A 24422-nucleotide genomic window follows, 5' to 3' on the forward strand; every position below is an offset into this window, starting at 1 on the left:
TTAACCTTCCGACCTGTGTACATCTGTCACTTTAAAATTAAAATTGGGCTGGTACGAGATACAAATGGCTTTGCCTTTTCTTTTCTTGAGCACTCAGCAGTGCTAGGTGCCGGACTATCTCACGCTGGTTGGCAGAGGAATAAACAAACATTCTCTTGGGCAACTTTGACTTGAGGATGGGATGAGTGCAAGGTCAAGGGGTGAACTATAGTGGGGAGCTGGAGTGGTGGGGAACAGAGGGGGACAGGAGACAAGGACTTTGAGAAGCTGCCATCTGAGGAAGCTCTGAACTGTGAGAGTGTAGACCTTTCTGAGGAGACTACACCGAGGCAGAGGACACAGGACAGTATGGCCACAGGGGCTGAACAAGGGAAGTGGGAAAAGAAAACCAGCCTGTTCTAAGGAACTGAGCCTAAGGACAGGCACCACATGACCAGGCACACAGTTTCAGTAAGCAACAAACACTGGGATGTTAGTGTCCAGAGGCGACTGCAGGAGAGGCCTAAGGTGCTGGGCAGCATTCAGCCCGGTCTGCTAGTCTTAAGCCCACAGTGGTTAAGGCAGGCTTCCAGTAGGTCAGACCTCTCTGAAAAGAACAGGTAGAAAAGGTGTTGCAAGGGGGCATTTTAAAAATACCACACAAAACAGCCCCAGGTATGTAGAACAACAGAATGTTCCCATGCACTTACCGTTTCCTTCAAAACTCCATTCTGAAACAGCCTGTGGGGGCTCAGAGAGCATCACATCATCATGAGTCACCTGAGATCAGAGAAGTGGCCTTTCTAACCCAGTGAGCGCCTAGATCTCTGCTCGCTCGGGCAAGTCCTCTCCTTCGCTCATGATGCCAGGTCACACTGCTCTCCAAAGACTTCGACAAGGAAAAGAGCAGCATGTCCACAAACACAGGTTTTGCATTAAGAATGCTTTATTTACATTAAAATATGAGGAACATTTCCAATAGTACAGGAAAAACTTTATATTGTATCTACAAAATTTCTACAACATATGCTGTACTTTAAGTGTGCCTAAGGAGGTAAGGAATGTCACAATCAACCCTGTGTACTCTGGCACCTGCCCCGAAGATGCTGGTGTTTAAATTGGGCAGTCATAGACATGAATTTCCTGGTCATCTCCAACAGACACAATTTTTGATCCACTTCCATTATATTTTACTCCCCAAACCTGCAAATTAAAGAAAAAGAAAGAAAAACCATTCTAAATCCCATATTTTTTGGTAAGGAATACTTAAGGGGTGAACATTTCTTCCTGAATCTAGACTAGCATGAGGTCAGCAAGGACACAGTCTCATCTCTAACTGGGACACTTCCTCTGACTGTTATGGAATAGCATTTCTCCTCTCTAAACTATGACAATCTACTACTCTTTCAAAAGATTAGAGTCCAGGGGTTATCTAATGCTATGAAGTGGATCTCTGACTGGGGCCAGCACTATGCTCCCAGGAGAAGCCTGCAGGCAACACTGCAATGCAAACCACTCACAGCTACCTCCTGTGCCTACCCCACCCCCACATGGTCAATATTTACCCCCTTTCTCAAAGAGCCAGGAGCTAGCCAACATGGCCCTAAGCACCACCGATTTTCTTAGCTGTGCACTGAATCAACAACTTCAAATTTCCTCTCAGAATGAATGTGGCTGAGTTAACTTTGTGATTACTGGGAGTTCTCCATGGTCAGGATGTTACCCTCAGCTTGAGGTTGGAGGCTAGCCTTGGAAGGCCTCGCTCCCATTCTGAACATCTTTCCCTGAAACACCACTGCAACAACCCAGAACAAGCAACACATGCAGGACTCCCTAAAAAAAAAAAAAAAACGCTTCAAGCAAGAGTGGACCGCCACGATTCAGCCTCCCTGCAACGATTTAAGGTAAATCCAAAGTCGCATGAAACACTGTTAATCCTAAGATGCACTCAAAAGGAAAAATAAAAGCATTCAAATATATTAATGGTCAATTTTTTTGTTGCTCTGAGCATTTTAATTTTTACACTGACTAGTTCCTCTGGACCAGTCCTAATGCTGCGACCCTTTAGACCCTTTAGCTCCTCATGTTGTGGTAACCCTCAATCATAAAATTAAATTTTTGTTGCTACTTCATAACTGTAATTGTGCTACTGTGATGAATCGTAATGGAAATATCTGATATGTAACTCCCAAAGGGGTCACGGCCCACAGGCTGACAGCCGCTGCTCTAGACCGTTGCTACTGGAGCAGCCTCAGCGGGCAGAGTGGTTCACACCTGTAATCCCAGACAAAGACAGGAGGACAGTAGAACGTTCAAGATCCGTCTAGGCTACACTGCAAACCTCTGTCTTAAAACTCCCCTTCCCTTGTGGTCAAGAAAGGAAAGAGAGGCACCAACTGTATCAGAATCCACTTTCTTTTGCATGGCAGGGTGAGGCTGGCACTTAACACATGCCGGGAAAGTAAGCTGCCACTGCAGATGCTCCAGCCTCAGTCCAGAGTGCTGGGACTACAGGCCTGTAGCACTGTCCTCACTCAGAAGTGGCATCTTAAGATTCCCCAGGGGACTCTTACAAAAGGACCAAGAAGGCTCTACTATGATGTGACCACTTCCTATTTGCCTAACAAAGATAAGGACAGTCTTCTAAGTTGGAAACAGGCTAGCACTATTGTTACAAGTGAACAAACTGTAACATTTCCCAAGTTACATATTAATCACATCCCTGGACAGTTCTAAAAATGTAAATGATCATCATGTTAAAAAATGGAACCACCAAAGAAGGCGGCTCTTCTAGAAGTCCTAGAAAAGGGTCCTAGGCATAGGTGTACAACTTCAAAGAAGGGGGTGTGGCTATCATGTTTTGGCATGTGTAGAGGACATGCCTCGTGGTCCAGCGCTGACATGTCCTGGGGATCCACCACTCCCAACTCCAACAGAAAGGCTAGGAAAGGAAAGTGGCCAGCAAGCTAAACACAAAGGAATTTAAATGCTTATCAATCCATACCTGATCCTGGTGATCAAAGAAGGTGTGAACACAGGTCCTTGATCCAACATCCCAAACCTTTACACTTTTGTCAGATGAACTGTTTCGAGAGCAAATGTTAGGATCAGAACACCGGCTTATCCGACACGCCTTTGCAGACTCAGACACTTCTACCTTTAGAAGGGTCCCTTGTTTCTAGACCTGGGGTTTCACAGAGCTGGGGTACAGTGTCACCAGATGACAGTCTCCTCAGGGTAGCCAAGATTCTCATCAGCTTAGCCTGCCTGCCAAGTCCCGTCCTCAGGAGCCTTAAGCCCACCTACCCATTCTGGATGAGAGGGAGGGCTGCTGCAGGGTCAAAGCACTCAAAACCATTGAGCAATGCCCTTCAGCTCCATCCCACACTTCTCAACCACCTTGGCCTCCAGAGACCTGAACATCACTAGCATCTCCAAGTACATTTTATAGCCAGATCTGCAGATGCTAAGTTCCTCTTGGAACACAGAGTTACACTAAGTAGAAACCTAGACTATGCTAATGTTTCAATATTTAGGAGTACCTTTAATCAAGCTAAGATCAACTCTATTAGATTAAAAACTAACAAAACCCTTTAAGAGTAGAGTAAACTGGGCACAGTGGCACATGCCTGTAATCCCAGCACTTGGGAGTCAGAGGCAGGTGGACCTTTTGAGTTTGGGGCCAGCCTGGTCTACAAAATGAGTCCAGGATAGCCAGGGCTACACAGAGAAACCCCGTCTCAGAAAAGCCAAAAACCAAAACAATAACAAAAAAAGCTAGAGTAAACAAAGACAACTTGAATTTATGCTTTCATTTAATAATTATTTTTTTTTGACAGGGTCTCACTACATAATTCTAGCTGGCCCTGAACTTACTATGTAGACTAGTCTGGCCTTACAGAGATCTCCCTGCCTCTACCGCTCCAGGGCAGGGATTAAGGGATTGTCCCACTATGCATGGCCTGGGAAACTTGGGAATTTTACTAATTTTGGAAAGTTTTTAATTTTATGTGTATGAGTGTTTGATCTGAATGTGTATCATATATCAGTAGGCCAGAACAGGATGTGGGGTCCCCTGGTGCTAGAGTTTCAGATGGGTGTGAGCTGCCAGGGGTATGCTAGAAATACAGAGTAGCCAGCGTTCTTAAATGATGAACCATCTCTCTAGCCTCAGAATTTCAAAAAGTCATGTAATATAGTCTTCGAGTTTTAAAGCACATTACCAGATGACCGCTTTCCCCTGCAAAGCATTCTAGAAGTTTAAGACTCCTACATACCTGGAGACAAAGTGAGTGTCATCAGGACAGAACGCAACATTCAGCACCCAGGATGCGTGGCCACTCAGTGTGCCAGCCAAGTTGGCATGTTGTCTGAAAAAAGAAAGAGTCAAACAATGGAGATGCTAATTTGGGGAGCTCTAATTGCTGAACTGGTTAATGAACTATTTGCTCATGAAGGGTGTAATATCAGAATGACCCCATATGTCATAAATTCCATTTTTAGTGTAGCAGCATCAAACACCAGAGACAAATTTTTATGGCCGTGTTAAGTTAAAAATTTCAAGAGCTTGGAGGCTGGAGAGATGGCACAACCAACTCCAAGATGAGGACACTGAGCAGCAGAGGTAAGCAGGCCAGCCAGACCCTCTTGCAACAGGACCTTTCCCATGGGGACAGGAAAGCAGTGATATCTGCTCTTCATAGTTTATGTGGCACATCTGTAATCCACTCAAGAATGAAGCAGGCAGCTGGGTACAGTGGCACATGCCTTTAATACCAGCATTTGGGAGCCGGAGCAGGTAGATTTCTATGTTCTAGGCCAGCCTGGTCTACATATCAAGTTCCAGGCCAGCTAAGGCTATATAGTGAGACCTTGCCAAAACTAAAAATAAAACAAAACCAAAAAAATATCTTAAGAAGACAAAAAACCCAAGCTAAGCCCAATTCCTACTACCAGTATCATGTTTTATTTTCAAAAAGATCTTTATTTTATATGTCTGTTCCATCTGTGTGGGGGTGCCCATGGAATCCAAACAAGGACATCAAATCCGCTGGAGCTGGAGTTACAGGCAGTTGTGAGTCACGCAGTAGGGATGCTGAGAACTAAACTCTAGAAGAGTGGCAAGTGCCTGTTAATTGCTGAGCTACCCATCTCTCCTGGGGAACCAAATGCCCCCTATGACAGGAGAAGCACACTGGGCCTGACGTTAGCAGTTTTGCCCCTAGAAACAAGCCCCAGTTAGGGAGAACAGAGGCAGCCCCCAGAGGATGCAGTGGACCAAGAGGGTAAGAAGTCCTTGGGTTCATTATTGCTAGGGCAATCACCACCTCAACTTGAGATCCTCCACACAACAGAGGCACTAAATCATGCTGCCTGAACAGCTTTGGGGAGGTAAGAGAACAGCAATGAAGCTAATAAAGGGAGACACGCCAAACTGCCACACTGAAGCTGTTTCTTTACTAACAAGCACACTCAACTCTTTGAGGGTCTCTTCTCTAGGCCGTAGCATTCTCTCACCACTAATGTCAAAGGCAGCATGCCCTTCTGGTCTCAAATAGCTCACAGAGGCTCATCATGGACACATATGGTCAAGGACAAAGAACATGCTGGAGTGAAAAATACATGCAACAGATTAGAAAAGAATTGGGAAGCAATGAGCCAAGGGCTCACTTAGCAGGAAGACTAATTATGAAACCCAGGACAGTACAAGGCATTTACTGGCAACAGCAGTGGGCATGAAAATGTGGGAGGGACCCAACAGAAGGGAGAGCAGTGCAGGTCCTCAGTGGTGGAACTGGGGAAACGAGCAATCTGCTCACTCCTACGCCATAAGTCCAGCATATAGCTCAAAAGGCTCCCCATGTAGAGCTATGGGGCAGCTTACCGAGGGGGTCTCTAACCAGAAGCTAGCCTGCACATCTGCCCAAACAACAGTACCCTGGAAAATAGATGCTTTAGGTTTTCACTGTCTCTTTAGGCCAGCTACAGTCCAGAGCTCCATTTCCTCAGCTGTATCCTATATATCACATATCTACCCAGGAGAATTGTATACCAGTAAGCCAAAACACCTGGCTGCCTTAGAAAGAGCAGCAGTGCCTAATCCTACTAGGACTAGCCAGGTGCACATTTACTTGGAGATACACACTAAGCTCCAGCAGGAGGGGCTGACTGCGGGAGCAATGGCTGGGAAATCCAGAGCATCAGAGCTGACTTAGGACAGGAGCAGGCAGCACATTCCTACAGCAGCTCCTCCCAGTGAGGGACAAAGCTGCTACTGGTGCTGAGGCCTTACTCTTGAGAAGGTAACTCACACATCGTAGATCTTGATGTACCCATCATCTGAAGCCGTGACAAGGAGCTGGGAGTCGGGGGAAAAGGTCAAGGAACGGATGGGCATCGCATGGCCTGAAATTCAGAAAAGCTGTTAACCTGGTGGCTCTGCTGCATGAGCTTCTTGCTAACTGGGCCCTTAACTAGCACTCTTCGCTGAACAGAATGACCCCAGGGCTTTGGTCAGAGCAGGCGGCACTGACTAGACCCTTCCTCCCATTCTCACATGACTTCAGCCTCTTTCATGAAGCCATCTTCTTAGTTCCCTTCTCTAATCAGCTGGGCCTCAATATACACTGCTAAAATAAAAATACACCTTGAGGGGTTGGAGAGATGTCTCAGCATGGACTGCTCTCTCAGAGAACCCAAGTTCAGTTCCTAGCGCCCACAGCCAGCAGCTTACAACCATCTGTAATTCTGGCTCCAAGGGATCCAAAATCTGGCCTCTATAGGGACACACACACACACACACACACACACACACACACACACGCATGCACGCACGCACACATGTGAATACACACAGTCACATACACATAATTAAAAATCTTAAAAAACAAAAACTCTCTACTACAAATATGGCCAAACACGGAAATACAAGCTGCTTCTGATTTGTAAGGTTACACAAATAACATGTTATTTCTCTACCAAATCTTTTGTCATTGGGTGAAAGTAAGTTGAGGAGATAATACTTGTACTTAGAATTCAAAATCATACATGAGAGTAATCATGTATGATTACTCCTACTCTGTCCTCTCAAGGACACCAGTGTAGACAGTGAGCAGCCTTCCAGTCATGAGAGAACAGACACACATAAGCAAAAAGTATTCTGCTTCACTAAAAAAAGTATTTCACATTATAAAAACTATTGTGGACAGATTAAAACCACAGTTCTGAATCTAACACATAGTAGCACTTCAGTTTTCTAACAGAGAATAAAACAATTTAGATTTTAACATTTTAACAAAAGCATTCTTGCTCTGTGGCCCGCTAAAACACCCAGTGAGCAGAAGACAGGATGAGGAGTTGAGGGTACCTTCCAGCGTATGCAGAAGCTTTCCAGTTGCAATATCGAAAATATTGATGATGCCGTCTATGGCTCCGCTCGCCAGGTATTTCCCATCAGGACTCTGTTGAGGAGAGATGGGTGATTTGAGATGTAAGCCTGTCTCTTCAGGTCATCCTGCTCGCTTCAGGTCTAACTGGCTGCCAGTACAGCACAGCAATGAGCAGCAGCGGTGAGCACAGCAGGACCTATGTAGACGACCACAGCTAGAGACAATGAGGTTCCTTACGTAGGCAATGCTAAGGATGAATTTTCCTCTAGTGTCCAAAGAATATTCTTTTTTCCCACTTTCCACACCAAATATGTTCACTTTCCCCACATGAGTTCCAGTGGCCAGATACTGGGAATCATGAGAAAATGCCAAAGTCCAGGCGTCCACTGAAAAGGAAACAGAAGGAAAGTGCCCAGTGAGAGAAGATTTGACCTTGATTACAAACTGTAGTTTGATCAAATGTAGTCTTTAAAATTAGAGAAAGTATCCTGATGCAGGACCGAACAGTACAGTCTTTAAACTTAGAGAAAAGGTTTCCTGATTCAGGAAATGATGTTGTAAAGATTTGAAATCTCTACCAAGTGTAAAGTTTAAGAAATTCTTAAATTTAAAATAAAATAAAAATAAATTGGCTGAACAATACCCAGAGCTAACAAGGACATGAGAAATCAGAGCCTTGGTACTCTGGTGGCAGTGTAAAATGGGACAGGGAGTCTGGAAACCAGTTTGATAGTTCTCAGGTGAAAACAACAGCACAGTGCTGAGCAAGTCCACTCCTGGGGCTGCTCAGGAGAAGGGGAGCAGTGCAGAGACACACACTCATCCACAGCAGCTCCATTCATAAACAGCTTCAACTGGCAAATAAGGAGGGAAAGATGGCACACTTTTATAAGAGAACATTCCTTGTCAACAAAAGGAACAAATCTGTGCCACAAAATGGATCAAACTCAAAACACCAAATGTCCACTTAGATGAAAGTATTAAGGTAGAAGCCAGAGCTAGAGGTTATAGCAGTACTTATCAGGGGATGAGAGAACAGAAATGAAGTGTTCATGAGGAAATCCTCTGGGCATGGAGCTTCCATAACTATACTGGAGTGATAGCTGCCCAATGGGAGAAATACATACAAACCATACACTTCAAATGTTGAATTTTAGGGTAATTACATTGGTGAAATTTTACCTCAAGTAAGCTGTAAATGAAAATTAACAAAAACAGCCTCAAAAGACTACAACAGAGCACACACTACAAACCCACAGGTAGAGAAGAGTCACTAAACGTCATGTGTGTAGTGACAGTATGTACCTCTGTTGACTCAGTTCAACGCTCGGGGACTAGAACAGCAATGTCTCTGGCTGGACTGCGGCATCTTAGACTCATGCACATGCATACGAATGGCACCACGCAACCCCGTCAGACTGCCAATGGTGCTTCAGTACTTCTTTTCTAGCTACCTGGAGGCCTGCCTTTCAGCTACACCCTTAGCAGCTTCAGGAGCCAAGTCAGGCCCCTATTTTTGCAGCATGCCTGGTCACTTTCTTTTCCCCTATATGTGCGGGAATAATGGAAGGCCTGAGAGACTTTGTTGTCATCAGCTCTGATGGTCAATCTTGGTTGTCAACTTGACTGCATCTGGAATCAACTAAAACACAAGCAGTTTGGCACTCTGGAGAAAAGCTTTCTTCATCAGATTATTAGAAGCAGGAAGACCCACTGTAAATGTGGCGCAGCTCGGGGGAAGGGTCATGGAAGGAGGAAGCTCCGCTCTCTGCCCACTTGCCCTCACTCTCCACAGTATCTATGTAACTTTGGCAGCATTCCTTCTCAGAACTGAACCTACTTCTTCAGGACACACTGTAGACTGATAGCAGCAGCTCTTCAGGAGCCTCTAGGCCTTCAGGGCCAGGCTGGGACCGCTGACAATGCAGCCTCCAGGACAGAGCAACTGCTGGATTCTCAGGTCTCCGGTGTGAGGAAGGGATAGCTGGGCTACCTGAGCTGCACCATGTAAGCCAATCTATTAAACCTCCTATTTAATATGCAAGTAATTACATACACTGTATATCTGATCAGCTCTGCTCCTTTAGAGGACCCTAACACAACAAGCTTTTGCCATGCCCCATATAAGTCAGGTCCAAAAAAAAAAAGTACGTTTTAAAAAATTCTTATTTATTTACAGGAAAAATGGCTAAAAGAAGTCCTAATTCTCATTTCTCAAAGCTTAATGATTCTTCCAAATTATCTGGATGCATCCCTATTGCTGAGCAATACAGACCACTTACTACCAGGTGTCTGCTGCCACGAAACAGGACCCATGTTTGTCTCTCAATGACACCTGCACTCTAAGACTTACCAGAACACTCGCAGACGGAAACGCTTACTCCAAACCCTGTATTCTTCTTCTCTTCCTGTGGGCATTTCAGACGTGACGTGCAGGGACCTCTGTGCTGCCACTTTTGCTCCTCCTGTGTCTGCGGATGAACAGCCACAGCCTGGTGGAGTGCCAAGACTGGGCCCGTTCCTCCAGCTTTTACTTTTTCTATTTTCACTTTCTTCTTCATGCTCAGGATTTTCTCTCTCCACTCTTTCTGTTCCCTTTTCTGTACATTTTCAAGGTAAGTCTGCTTTCCCTAGCATCATTAAAACTACACTTTTCTAAGGTGCTCAGCTGGTTAGCCGCTGGCAGCAAGAACTGATTCTATTATTTGACCACGACTTGATAGTTTTGAAGAGCTTCCCACCCCTCCTCCAGAGTACACCCAACCACCTTATTCTTTGCAATATCTTTCATAACAGTCACCATATACTTGTACTTGGGAGGCTATGCAGAAGCAGCAGCTATGAGTTTGAGGCTAGCCTGAGCTACACTGTAAGACCATGTCTCAAAAAACTAAAACCACCAAAACCCAGAAACAAGCCAAGTCCTACGACATAATATAAACAACCCAGTAACCTTTACAACCCAGTAAAGGAAAAGTAAGCTGGACAGATGCAGAACCCTTTTACTTGCGACCAATGGAGCACTCATTTCTTCATATGTGATACGTAGAAGACAGGAGCCAGTGTCACTGTCTTGAGGGGTGCAAGAACCCAAAATGAAAAAGTGGAAATGACCAGAGAGATGGCTCAGCAGGCAAAGGCACCTGCCACAAAACCTGGTGGCCTGAGCTCAAGTCCCAGGCAGGCCATAAGTTTTCCTCAGACTTTCACACCCACGTGTGCTCAACACACACACACACACACAATAACATGTAATTAAAAAAACAAAAACAAAACAACAATAAAAGCAGCAACAGATGTGTGTCTCTCTCTCTTTCTAGATGCTCCTTATGTTCAGGGTGCCAAGAGGCTTTGCAGAAGGCCTGCAGATCCCTGTTCTCCATGAATAATGCAAACAGAAGGTGCGTGGGCACACACAACCGTCTGGGAAGTCAGAAGGTATCCGAGCAGCTTTCCAAATACACAGTTCAGCCCCCACTCTCAGACGGTGATGTAGAGGATCTAAACAGGGACTGGGCATGAATATTCTTGATAGATACTCTAGAAGCAGTATTCCTAGGCTTACTACTAAGGAGACAGGCACTCAGTTCCTAGACTACGCGGCCTCCTTACAAGCCCTGGAACTTGCATTCTATGCTATATTCTATAAGTTATGCTGCAAGCATGACTGGAGGGAGGCAAGTCCTCTGGGGAATCAGCCCTGCCAGGCACCCGAGCATCTCTCCCATAATCACCCACAGAGCAGTGCGTGGAGCGATGCAAGCTATCTGCATCTCTGGAGATCACTGCCCTCTGCAGCACAACAAGCTCTGCTGGCAAAAACCTCGTAGGCATGCTAAGTGACTAGGAGGCTAAAAGAATCCTCAAAGACAGCTTGTTCTACACCAATCTAGTCCAGTAAAATTGTCCCCTACCATTTCAGATAATGTCCAATGAGGCTGAGGAGCAAGAGCGCTGTTCCACAGTACTTAAAATAAAGATCCATGAACCTGTTTCTTTCTACGTACCACACAGTAGAACCCAGGTGCTTTGACCACAATTAATAGAGACCACTATTCAGAACCCATGCTTCTGTAAGGCAGTGAATGTCTCCTCAGAAGGTAGAGAACCACTGGCACTGCAGCACAGCTCCACAATCCCAAACTGTCAATTCTCAAACCCAAAAAACTGGTTTGGTTTGGCTTTCCCGGAAGTACAGTACTATAATCTAGTTGGCAGTAAACTTGGCCTGAAATCATCTAAGGTTGTTTTCAGCGTCTACTTATCACTCAGTTAACACTTGTGTGATTACGATGACATCAGGGTTGAGTTAGTAGAAACAATATGCCCTAACAGGTCTCAAGAGGAGGTTTCCATCGTCTTCCCTAAATATTCAGTTCTTACCAGGTCCTGCATCTATAGACTTTATCTGTTTGCCATTTTCCAAGTCCCAGAGACGAATATGAGCATCAAGAGAGCTGGATGCAGCAATGGGAAGGGTGTTGCTGATGTCCACAGACACCACCCCCAGCTGATGTCCCTCCAGGCTCCACTGCAGCTCCAGCCTCTCATCACGCCTACAGCGGGGGACAGAGAAATGACTCTTTATACACAAGATACTATACTGCCTTCGGAACGTCTTCATCCTTGGACATTACTAACAGCAGTCAACGAAATGCAGAAACCTCAGAACTGAACACAGAATGTAGCCATTCTGTGTTAAACTTCAGGGCTCCCTACCACACAGAGCTTTAATTCCAAATAACAGGAAACCAAACAAGAAAAACTGAGCTGTTGTTTTACAGCTACTATGTTGTTATTGCTTTCTTGCCCCTAGCCCCCCCCCAAAAGTCAATGTTTTCCTTAAAGTAACTGGGAACCCAGAAGCAAAACTCTTGCCCCAAATTTCCATGATTTTGAAAGGGAAGAGGTGCTCACCATCTCCAGACCTTCACCAGGTCATCCAGGGAGCCTGTGACCACTGTTTCAATGTTTTCCTTTTTGTTTGTCCCCCAGGTAACTGACCAAATGGCATCATCGTGAGCTAGAATGAAAAGCACTTCATTTAAAGTTTCTATGCACACAATTCCTAAATCAGTGTGATAAAGCAGGGCAGAAATACAAGCTGACAACTCTCAAGTAATGCCCACTCCTATCTCTCTCTCCACTGTGTCACTGGGCACTCCCCCATGAAGTGTTTACTGGACTTGTGAGGTACATATGAAAACTAGAGATTCTGGTTTAGCTTTAGACACCTGCCCTAAAACACATGGACAAGAAGGGAAGCAGAATCAGAATAAGACAAGTCTTCAGACTCCAAATATAACAACTGATCCATTAGTCTGCCGTCCATCGGACAATCAGACTAGAGCCACAATCAGCTTAACAAAATGACTAAAATGTGTGGGAATCTCCCCTTTCCAAGGACCACAACTTGGCTGGAGCTAATATCTCAAATGCCTTTGAAAACCAGGAGACAGTTCTGTAAACAGTGCTGGTCTAAAACTGTATGAGGTGTCTTTCCTGTAAATGTCTTTATTCTGCTTAATGGCATGTCTATTGCATTAATCCCCTGAGGACTGTCTTAATCACAGCTGCCTATAAAGTAAGTCCTACCAAGATCACACTTGCAGGTGTGGTGCTGTGTGCCTGAACTGCAGCACTTAGGAGTCAGAGGCAGGAGAGTCATGAGGCTAGGCAGTGAGCTCAAGGCAAGCCTGGATTACAAGTGAAATCCTTTTTCAAAAAGCCAAGAGCTGAGGATACAGCTCAATGGTGGAGGACATGCCTAGGATGGGCAAGGCACTTGGTAACTTCATTCACCTCCCAAGAAGATCATTCTCAGCTCACAAATAAGGAGTGTGAGGTTTGGAGATGCCTTGTTGCTTACTCAAATGCATTAAGCTAAGAAGGGGCAGAGCTAGGATTCAAACTCAAGATATTAACTGAAGTCCACAGTCAGTCTAAGTCTAAGAGCTACATAATTTGTGAGCTACAATGTGAAATCTGCAGAGCTGGTATGCATCTATTAACCAGGAGAGTAGACGCAGAAGCTTTAGCTATGCCTGGCTACAATTCTCCAAAGCTACTTTCTAAAACAGGAATCTAAAGGGAGTAAACTTAAAACAGCTGCTGAGTTACACATGTTGTCACAGCTTCCTTATAATCCTCACCAGATCCAAGCCTGCTAAGCGTGCCACCTGGGCGGTGTTAGCTTCATGCAAAGATGCTGCCTGACAACTCAACAGCTTACTAGTTAGCTAGGGAGATGCTTTGGGCTTAAACTTCAGACTACCTAAATGTCACTTATTTGGTGTGGAAGAGCTTCTTATTAGATATCTTACAAAGTCCCAAGCCTGTCTTTAGCCCATCTGCTACAGAGAAGAAATTGGGCAGGATTACCTAGTCAATGCACAAATGCTGCTCCTTTGCAGGTCTGTCTCACCAGGGAGATAGTCCTTAAGTTGACCTCACACCTGCTTCCTGTCATTCCCACCACTGCCACTGCCATGGTCTTGCTATACACTCACGTGCCTCAACAGTTTTCTGTTTCTCCCTCTGCTCTATTAGTGCCCTCCAATAGAGTCACTGCACTTGTAAGTGGAGAATACTGTGTGAAGACGCCACGGTGAACTGAGTTAGGACCAGGTTTAAGCCTATCTCCAAGGCAGTGTAGACATCAACAGGGTTGAGGCTCTTTCCCTAGCATTAGGGCTGGCCTTGAACTCACAATCCTATCTTACTTCCTAAGCAGTTGGTATTACAGGCCTGCTCCACCAGACTCAAAAGAGCTATTTACCTTTTCATTGAGTGTATTCGTTTTTGGCTGCCATGGCCATTTCTGCAAAGTTAAGGAATCTAGGATCTGTGTGTCTCCTTGTTGTGACAAAATCTTTAAAGAATTCAGGGAGAACACATTTTCCCCCACAGAAGAACGTGCTTGAAGAAGCAGGCTCCTTACCTTGCTCTTGCTTGAAGAGAATACTGTACTACAAAAGAACAGAAGCCACCTTCAGTGACAGTCAGGTGTTAGTTATCTTGCACCCCCTTCCTCCAGACTCCAAACGAGACACTCACTGCAGCAGCTGCTGCTCCCTGTGCTGCATCCCTGACCATCCTCCATAGCCCTCAGCTCCTATTCATGAAGACTCGTACAGCTGCACCAAAGAAAAATCACTTCTTCACTCTTGTGAGGTAGGGGCTTTCCAGGTAGCCAGAATGGGCTTCAACTCCATGTAGCCAAGGCTTACACTAAACTCCCAGCAACCTCCCTGCTTCGCCCTCCTAAGTGTGGCCACTATAGGCTTGTAGGATCACACGTGACTACACCCCACCCCCAACCCAACCCAGTGTAAGACAGTAAGTTACCCTTACTTCATCTCTACCAGGAGGAAGCTGAGTCCTATTTGCTGCCTAATTGCTGCAGCTGTGTATGATTATACAGCCCACACATGTATCTTTGTCCCTAATCCCAACGGTGCCTACTGACTGTTCTAACTCCTGCTTTGACTTTACTTTCATGTATAAATTCCCTTAGGCTTCCTCAGTCCCCCTCTCAACTATGGCAAAGGCATGAAGGAATCTTGGTGTGGAGCATTTACTAATGCCACCTAACCCTGTGATGAGCAGGTTAGGAATAGGGCAAGAATTAAATACGTTTCCCCAACCACATACCAGGCAATCTATTGGGCTCGAACTTAACAGTAACTAACTTACGTTTTTCCTCTCAGCGAGACCTTACCTGGTTGGTCATTTCCTTAACCAAGGATGAAGAGCTAAAGGCCAGACAGCTCTGTGAAAACAACACCAGGGCTTCAGTAAGATGATGTTACGAGCACGAGGAGGCCACCCTTTGTTGTAAGGTCCTGATACCTCTCCATGGGCCAGTCCCTGGGGTCCCACCATGAGCCCTACTGTGTGGTGTATGATCTTCCTCCCAGGGAGCCAAGCACCACACCGCCTCCATCCACAGATCCTTCTCACCAAATCTGACTGAAGTGGGACCAGTGTGTTCCTTTCTGCTTCTCAGAGCCAGAATCATAGGCCCTCTTCACTTTAAATTTTTTCAACTTAGAAAGCAAACATGGAGGCCAAAGACAGCAGCATTCTCACATGCACTGGCACAACAAGAGGACTCAACCAAAGATGTTCTTAAGAGCCAACAGTTATCCAATAAGGTTAGACAAGCTGGCCAATTTTCAAAGATGTAGTTAAACCACAGGCCTAACTTACTGAGCAGATTTAATCTCATTAAAATTATTAATTTGTAAAGACTTGTTAAACACATATATCACACATACACACATCTACATTGTGTCTGAGTATACAGATGCATGTATGCACCCACCTGTAGAGACATGTGGAAATCAGTTCTTTCCCAGGTCCTAGGCGCAGGTGTCAGCTTGGCAGTAAGTGCCTTTACCTGCCCAAGGTCTTAATATTTTTGTGCACCACTGCTAGCAGACTCATTAAATCTATACACCTTCTGATTGTTTTCAGATACATAACATATGTAGCGTTAGAGAGAAAACCTATTGTGTTCTCACTCCCTGTGGTAGTTATGTTCTATAAAGTCACCACTAATGGTGACAAACCATTAAATGAGCAGTCCAGTCCTCTGGAGACACAGAGGTAGGCCACAGAACGTCTCTGGGGCACATTTCTGTCAACTGCTCAATATGTAACTATGTGTTACGTGTGATTCTGTTTGAATGACTATAGATCAGTAATTCACTAATATTGAGCTCAGCCTAAACAAGGCTTATCTAAAAGATTTATTTTCTCTAAGACTCATCACAGCTTCCCTGTACTGGATAAGAACATGGGTTAACACTCCCACATTAAGCCAAAGGGCTACCTTCACCACAGGATCACTAACAACAACAACAAAGCCAAAAAAACAAACAGAAACCCGCAGAAGGAGGCAGGCACCAAAGCCCATGGAAAGGACATTTTCTTATGAGAGCAGAAACAAGGCAGAGTGCAGCCTCAGAATGAGGTATCAAGTGACTCAAAAGATTCAACACCCTGCACGCCTTCTAGAGATTACAAATAATGGGCTGGAGAGATGGCTCAGGGGTTAGGAACACTGGCTGTTCTTCCAAAGGTCCTGAGTTCAATTCCCAGCAGCCACATGATGGCTCAGAACCATCTGTAATGAGATCTGGTGCCCTCTTCTGGCCTGATGGCTCACATGCAGGTAGAAATAATAAATACTGTACAAATAATATATAAATAAATCCTTAAAAAAGGATTACAAATAAATATTATCAAGCATGAAAATTCACTAACAGGATCCAGGCACAGGCTTTATGTGGGAAATGGTTTGTCAAATCATGAAAACTAACCTTATGACAGCAAAACACACATGGCTCTTTACCAACACATTACTTAAGTCTAAGAGATGCCACAGAGGCAGGAGGCACAACTTAAACAATATCCTGCCAGATGCACTGTAATCCTAATACCTTGGAGGTACTACTAATCCTGGCTTTGTGGCAAGACCCCATTTCATAACAAACAATAACAAAATCCCATCACAACATCATGACATGAAAATATCTGTGATCTCTAACGCCATTAACAAAGTCATACTTAATACCGTATTGTTTGTTGTGTGCACGCATAATCGGGGAATATGCTAAATTTTCAACTACGAGTTAAGAAATACAAGTTCACAGCCCTTCAGTTCCATCCTCACCTTAGCAGACCATACAGTGTAGGCACTCAGGCTCATGCTACCTGCTTCAAATATGCAAACCAAAAAGGCTACTACAGGTTTCTCAGGAACAGGAAATCAAATAGGCACATGGTTCCTAAGCAGTCCTGGCATGGGATATCTTAAATCAGTTGGGTTGATTTGTGACTCAAGAATAGGACCTTGCCCAGACTAGAAAAGAACTCAAGCCAACGTGGCTGAAACAGGCGCCACAAACTCTGCCTGAGCACCAGGCCTCTTAGTGACACAGCCGTCTCTCTGCCAATCTGAACCTCACATTTGGCAAGGAGAAAACAAGTTTAAAAGTAGGAAGGCTTATAGGGGACCAACTTTCAAAAAGCTACCCTCAAGATAGGGCGTGCAATTCTATCAGGCAGAGCCTTTGAGAATGTACTGCACTAGGTCCTACTCTAAATATTACAGATACTAGCTCACCGAACCACCGTTAACTCCGATTCGTAGGCATTCTTACCAGCTCCATCCTTGTGGCCAGGTAAGGGAGGCCTTGAGAGGTTGAGGGATGCCTCCCTGAGGTCAGTACAAGCTATAGTTCATACTACTAAGACACATCTCATGACGGGAAATTTTAGAACCAAGAGACCCCAAGAGGCCTCTTACACCAGGAAAATTTCCAGCTTTTCAGGTAGAATTCGACGCTCCTTCTTCAAAGTTCCCCAAAACTAACCTAGGCCTCTACGAAAGTTTCCCAGGAAGGTCAGTAAGTCAGAAGAGCATGTGGTACCTGAAATCAAAGGCACTGCTTCTCAGTGTGCAACGGCGTGAAGCTTGCTATTTAAGTGTGGCTAACTCCTGGAGAGCCTGTGTTAAGACAGTCCTCTAGGGGAAACTACCTCTCCCGTAAAGAAGCCAGGCTTCATTTCCGGTGTGCACAAAACTATCGCAAAAGAAGTCCACCTACGGTCCTCTGTCGGCCCTGGGATCTTGTGCCTTGCCGATTAGCCGGGGTAAATAGAGTCACAAAGGCCACCCTTGGGCCCCTGGAGCCTCCGGGAACAAACCTGCTGCGGCAGCCTCCAAGCCTCCCCTGTTCCCCCGCCTTCCCGCGCCGGTAAGCTGCAGCACCCGCGACCACCATCCCCAACCGCCCAGCACACCAACTCACCACGGCACAGCCAGTCGCACAGCCACTCGCGCAGCACGTCTGACGTCAGTGCGGCGCGACCTTGGCGCTCTTAGATGAGCTACAAGGGGCGGGGCCTCTCCTCTGATCCCGGCTCCATTTCCAAGTACAGGGAGGCGGGACGAGAAGCATGGGCGGAGCCGTGGGGCGGGGCGGGGGATGGGCGGGGCCATGGGGCGTGGACGGGGCGGAGCCGCGGGTAGTGGGCGGGGAGTACCCAGGACAGCCAGCTGCTTAACCTGCTTCTAAACGCTTCTTTGTTGACTTCATGGGTTCTTTTTTCTTTCCTTTTTCCGCGTTTTCTTATTCCTCTTTTTTCTTTTAATTCTTCCTTTCCGCCCCGCCCTCCTCGTCTCCCTCTTTCTTTAGACCGGATCTTGCTATGTGGCCTCAAACTGGCCAGGAACTGCTGTTAGTTCTTGTGCCTCAGCCTCCCAAGTGCTGGGATTACAGGCTCTCACCGCGCTGTGCTGTTTCTTAAACTGCAGTGTAGGCCCTAGGGTTGAGCTCAGTACTAACTTACTGGTTTGTGACCAACAGTGTTAAGCAAGGAGAGCAAGGGAGGACTTGGCCCTACTGCGTTTCTGCACCGTCCTAATCCAGTTCTTCTATGCGTTCAGGGTGTCCGTTAGCCCGAAGTCCTCCAGGTAGACTACTGGAAAATGGTTCTAAGACGGCTGCAGAGTGACAGCAAGACTACCTTCATTGTAATTCTATCTGCATGCTAAATGACACCCTAACACCTTCTCAGCCTTCTGCCTCCACCTCCAGAGAGCTGGAACCACAGCCTCGCCTGGAACTCACTGCAATCCACCTGCCTCAGCCTCCGAAGTGCTGATTACCAACATGAGCATCCGGCCAAGTTTCATCACACATTCATTCCTTTTGGTATCATTACTGGAATACTAACACTTGCTCTCCTTTCCACATCTGCTTCTACTGATTTCCAAATTAAGTTGTAAGATTAAAATTAATTTCTTTATCTAAAAATAAAAAAAGAATTGACTGAATTCAGAAAATATAAAAAGACAGGTAAGCATTTATTGTGCATCGTAAATTATAGCATATTTTGTAAAAAAAAAAATGTGTTTTACCTATGTAGATACTGGGTCACAAAAGAAAAAAAATCTGGTTCCTGCTGTGAGTCATGGCCAACAGTTTGAAAACTCATTGCAATAAAGGTTTTCTAAAAAACTTTCTATCTTTGTAATTTTTTTAATGCTACATTTATTTTTTTAATTGTGGGCATGTAGGGGGGGTGTACACATATGCCAGCCATGGTGTGGGATTGGAGGTCAGAGACAACTTGGGGTCTTAGTTCTCTAGCATATGGAACTCAGGTCATCAGGCTCGAAGGCAGCCACTTTTGTCCACTGAGCCATTCCCTGTCATTTTTTTTTTAATGGTGCAGAATTTCAAGCCCAGGGCCTTGCATATTCTAGACAAGCATGCTACTTCTGACCTACATCCCAGCCATGTGTCTATTGATTTATAAACAGGTCTCATTGAGTTGCCTAGGTAGCATAGGCAGTCCTTGAATCCCTGCTTCTCTTTCCTCAGTCTCCAGTATAGCTAGCGTGACAAGGCTACCAGGCTATAGCTCTATCATTCAAACGCAAAGCCTAAAAATACCCCAGAGTGCTGTTTCAAGATGCCAGAGGAAAAACTCAGAGAATCCCACTGAAGTTTGGGCATTCTATTACTCATGTGCTTTTCAGTGACTGACCGGGAGCCAAGGCTCCAAATGATTACGAAAAGAACTCCAGCTCTCCATTGTCAAATGTGTATATTAAACTCCTGCTTTTCACCCCTCTGCTCCCCCAGCCCCAAGCACACGAGGGCATAAGCATGGCCTAACATGGGGACTGTGAAACAAGAATAACTGGCCTTTTGTCTACAATGAATGCCTTTGGCATGCCATCGAGAGTACAGTCCTGTTAAAGGAAAAGAATCCCCTCAAAATAGCCATGAAAATCTGTAAAATAATAATATGTCCACTTTCACAAACTCAGCAGATCTAATACTTCTGCAATTTCAACATAGCAATGAGCAAACAGCGTTTTGCATTATCATCAATGGCTGTAATGGGATAGGGAAAAAATGAAGTTTATATTAGTGACCAAGTCACAGTTACTGCTAATGCTTCCTGATTTATCGTGCACACATGTGATCAAGAAAAACATTAAATTCCTGCCAGAAGTTAAGAGAAATAAAACAGTTATTTTTCTATCGAAGTTCCTAGACTCCCTATGTGTGTGCTGTAGAGCAAATCTGGGGGACAGAGTAACGCCGTGTCACTGAGACGGCTGAAGGAAGAGTTGTCATCTTGGAGGGCAGGAGTCAATGAAGCAATCTCACCATAAATCAAGCAAAACGGAAGACACCTGGTGTGACAGAGTTGCGTGGCCTGCTCTGAAAGGCTCTGAACCCATGCCCAGCCTTTCTGTGGAAAGTCATGGCCCCCAGGGCTATGCTTCTTTCTAAAGGATGGCTTACCAACTTCCCAACAAGCCTGGCCAGAGAAAACCCAGAGAAACAATGTAGCGGAGTGACACAGGACCACAGTGGCCCAGTACTGGCGCCATGCACCCCAGACTCACACGTCGAAGCACTTCAGGTTTATGTCACACATGACTTCCTCTTGCATGCTCACCGTGGAATCACAGCCCCAGCTTACACACTTCCAAGGACAGGGAGGTCATCATGTCCTGAGGAGAAAGGGCTGCCTCTGCTCTGTCAAAAAGTTGGATATGTGTAAATAACTTCCTAGAGAAGACCTAAACCACCAGGCCAAGAGCAGGACACAGGTGAGGGTCCTCAAGGTCTTCTGGTGTGGGCTATCTGTGGTCCTCTTCAGAATCCTTGGCTGTAAAGCCTCATGTCTGGGATTTCAGCCCACCTTTCTCATGTTTGTTCCAGGTGCTCTTCTTTGCCCCATGGCTCACATTTTGTCCTCTTTCACACACACACACACACACACATACACACACGCACACCATTTTTTTTTTCTGTAGGCTGCAGCATTTCCCATTATGCCTCTTGCCTTCTGTGGATGTCATTCCTCTAGATAGCCCCTCCTTTATTTCTCCACACCCCTACAGTTGGAACTGAGGGCCCCTTTTGTTTCCAGAAGGAACATGTAAGAGTTAAATGACTTGGGCCATGAGTCTAAATGCCTAGGCTCATTTTTGGATAGGTAAGCTTTGTTTCCTTGTAGTAGAATTTTCTCCCCATGGCTGACATCAGAATTTAGAAAACTCCACAGCATGGTGGTAGTGCAAGCTGATAACCTGGCACCTCAGAGGTACAGGGAGGAGCACTAGGAGGTCAAAGTCATCCTTGTCTACATAGCAAGTTCTAGGACAGTCTGGACTACACGAGACCTAAAACGAAAGACCAACCCTCACCAATAGAGCTAAAAAGAGTTGGAATCCAAACGCGCAGAGGGCAGCAGAGCGATGATGTCCGAGGAGACCCCGGCTGTGGCAACTGAAGAGGTCCTGGTTGAGGTGGCAGGCCTTCTAGGACCTGTGGGCTTATAGAAAGGGGCAGAGCTGCCAGCCCAGATCCTGGAGGAGTTTGTAAGGAACTTTCAGAAGAAGAACAAGCTGCTTTGTAGCCATCTTCAGGTCATGAACTCTTTACGGAATTTTCGGCTCAGGATGATAACGCCCAGAGCCCAGACACTGGTTTCTGAAGACACAAGTCCCCAGAAGGCAACTAAAGCCAAGGGGCAATGGAAGGAACTGCAGGCCATGTACCAGAGCCGTGTGAAAGCCATAAGATGTGGCCTGACGCAGGCCTTACCCAATTGAAGAGGTCAAAGTAAGTACAAAGAACTCGGGGAGGCTTTGGGGCAATCCTGGGCCAAGAATCAAGTACTTTTGGAGAAACAGCAAGCTTCTCACAGGGAGTGGCAGCTGCAGCAGAAGCCATCTTTCAAGATGTTATCTAAAGGACCGGCTGAAGCTCGACGGATCACAGCAGGAGCTTGAAACCTTGAAGCAGGACAGGAACGGGATGAGCTGCAGAGGAAGCAGACCCGCCTACCTCCAGCCGTTGGATAAGCCGCAGATCTCTGAGGCCAAGGCTACGGACAGAAATACCACAGGACTTGCTCGCCCACCTGAATCTCTGTAAAGAAACAAAGAAAAATACAGGTTTGGCATGGAATACCTTGTCCCCTGAGCATGAGGAGAGGCATGAAATGCCTGTGACTTAAGAACTGAGATGGTATAGTGATGTCTTCAGGAGCTAAGGAGTATGTCTCGAAGGAAACTTAGTTAAGATTGACAGCTGGTTGAGAAGCCTTTCTGCAGATCTCCAGGATGGCTGTGATGAAATGCAGCAAATGTGCACAGTGGCCGAGGCACTGCGAAAGTCCCAGTGCCCTGGATTGTTGGCCCACTACATGGAGATGGACTTCCTGGTCCCCTTAGGTTGTTGGGGACATTTATGGGAACAAGAATCAATCTTTCATTAAATCCTTCATTTTTTTTATCACACCAGAATCTGCCTGATTTAAAATAAAAAAAAAAATCATACCAAAAAAGAAAACTAAACTAAAAAGAGGCGATGTGTATGGGAGAGGCTTAGACTAGTGTCTGGCACAAAGAGCATCCAAAATACCAGCTATTGACAGCCGATGATAACACCTGAAAGAGAACTTTGTCTCCATGATTGTAGAAACAAAAGCCGAGTCTAAAGCATAAACTCTCAGACAAAAAACAAAACAACAACAACAACAAAAAAAACCCTAAACTTTATTAATTTGAAAGATACAGAATTGACGAAGAAGGGACGTCTTTGATTGCCAGTGATTTGGGCTCTTTGCTAGGAGAAGGAAGAACAGGCATCTTATCAGGTTCTTGAGGTGTCCAAAAATCCTGTCACTCTTATTAGTCAAGAGGAGATAGACAGGACAACTTGTCGGAGTCAGTTCTCTCAGTCCCCTGTGTGGGTCCTGGAGACTGAGGACAAATTTGCCAGTTACCTTTGCCTGCTTAACCATCTTGCTGGGCCAGGAGGATTTTTGTACACAAGGTGTAGGTGCGTGGGCAGGGGTTCCTGGAGTTTGGCGGTTCATACCTCCTTGGTTAGACAGGAGAGATGTGTGGGACGGAGGGGAGTTTTCGGCTGCCCCTCCCAGGGCTCCCCTTCTGCACTTGCCTCCTGTGTAACTCATTACTGGGAAGACTGGGATTACGAACATGTGAGAAGCCTCCAGCTGATCTCTATGGTCACAGTGAGAGGACTGACCGCCTCATGTCTTCATGCATGTTTCCTTTCTCATTGCCGTGTTGGAGAGGGGGAGATCACAAATAGGAAAGAAGTGGACAGTGATGAGAACCGGTCTGTTTGGGGGCGAAGGGCAGGGGTCTGGGTACAAATCCAAACCCACAAGAAGGTACCGGTTCTTTCTCAAGGGAGGGAACCTCCCAGGACTGGCTTCCTTCTCTCCAGCGGGATCCCTGGCCTGCAGGATCTGGTCTGGGGAACACAGGCAGGTGTTTTGCCAGCATTGACCAGAGGGCGGCAGTAACTGCCTGTGCACTGCCAGCGAGCACTGGTGGAGTAGCAGGGCTCGGCCCTCTTGGCTCCTTCTCTATGAGAGACAATCAGTGCCTCCTACTAAAGCACTGTGGACCCTGAGCAAGGACCTCTCAGGCTTCCATTCCCTTACTTTCAAGTGAAGATCGTTATCCCATAGCTTAGCTCCTGGGGGCTTCCAGTGTGAAATTCCCAGATGGAAGTAGAAAAGTCATCCCAGGCACAACTCTCAGGCATTGTCCAAGACCTGGAGTCATCAGTGTTGGGGGGGCTCTCTGAGAGGCCGATATGTGAGAGCCTTTTCTCCGGACCAAATGAGGAAAAGAGTCAGGCACCACGGAGGATTTTTGCTCAGCTCTAGAAAGTGCAGGAGTCTCTACAAAGCCTGGAATGAGGCAGATGTAGATTCATCAGCTGCTGGCCAGAGAGGCTCGTGGTTCCCTACTGCCCATGGATGCCCTACCACTGTTTACTAACCAGGCCTAAACAAGGCCAGCTGGGGATTTTTCAAAAAAATTAGAATTCCTGCCCCCAGGGAGTTCACAGTGGCTTTGCCCCGCCAGGACTTTAGGCCATCTTCAACAGAAATCATCCGATCAGAAAAGTTTCACTCCCAGATGGCCAGTGATGGTGCATGCCATTAATCTCAGCACTCAGGAGGCAGAAG

At 45.9% G+C, this 24422-nt stretch overlaps 1 protein-coding gene across 5 annotated transcripts; it reads right to left on the minus strand.

The window, feature by feature from the left end:
* Positions 1-907: 907 nt before the first annotated feature.
* Skic8 (SKI8 subunit of superkiller complex) lies at positions 908-18269 on the minus strand. 5 transcript variants are annotated; one of them, XM_021643049.2, is made up of 11 exons: positions 18188-18269; positions 15088-15138; positions 14308-14335; positions 12285-12390; positions 11751-11923; positions 7605-7753; positions 7346-7439; positions 6291-6384; positions 4257-4349; positions 2984-3062; positions 908-1182 (listed from the first exon to the last, which is right to left on the minus strand). In XM_021643049.2, the coding sequence occupies exons 2-11, from the start codon at positions 15097-15099 to the stop codon at positions 1093-1095; spliced, it is 918 nt and encodes a 305-aa protein (XP_021498724.1). In that variant the 5' UTR covers positions 15100-15138; positions 18188-18269; the 3' UTR covers positions 908-1092. The 5 variants fall into 5 exon arrangements, with proteins under 5 accessions (XP_021498724.1, XP_021498733.1, XP_060230002.1 ...); XM_021643058.2 differs by lacking the exon at positions 18188-18269 and adding an exon at positions 18084-18187; XM_060374019.1 differs by lacking the exon at positions 18188-18269 and adding an exon at positions 17984-18006.
* Positions 18270-24422: the final 6153 nt, after the last annotated feature.

This window comes from Meriones unguiculatus, chromosome 1 (assembly GCF_030254825.1).
Source record: "Meriones unguiculatus strain TT.TT164.6M chromosome 1, Bangor_MerUng_6.1, whole genome shotgun sequence".
Classification (NCBI taxonomy): domain Eukaryota; kingdom Metazoa; phylum Chordata; class Mammalia; order Rodentia; family Muridae; genus Meriones; species Meriones unguiculatus.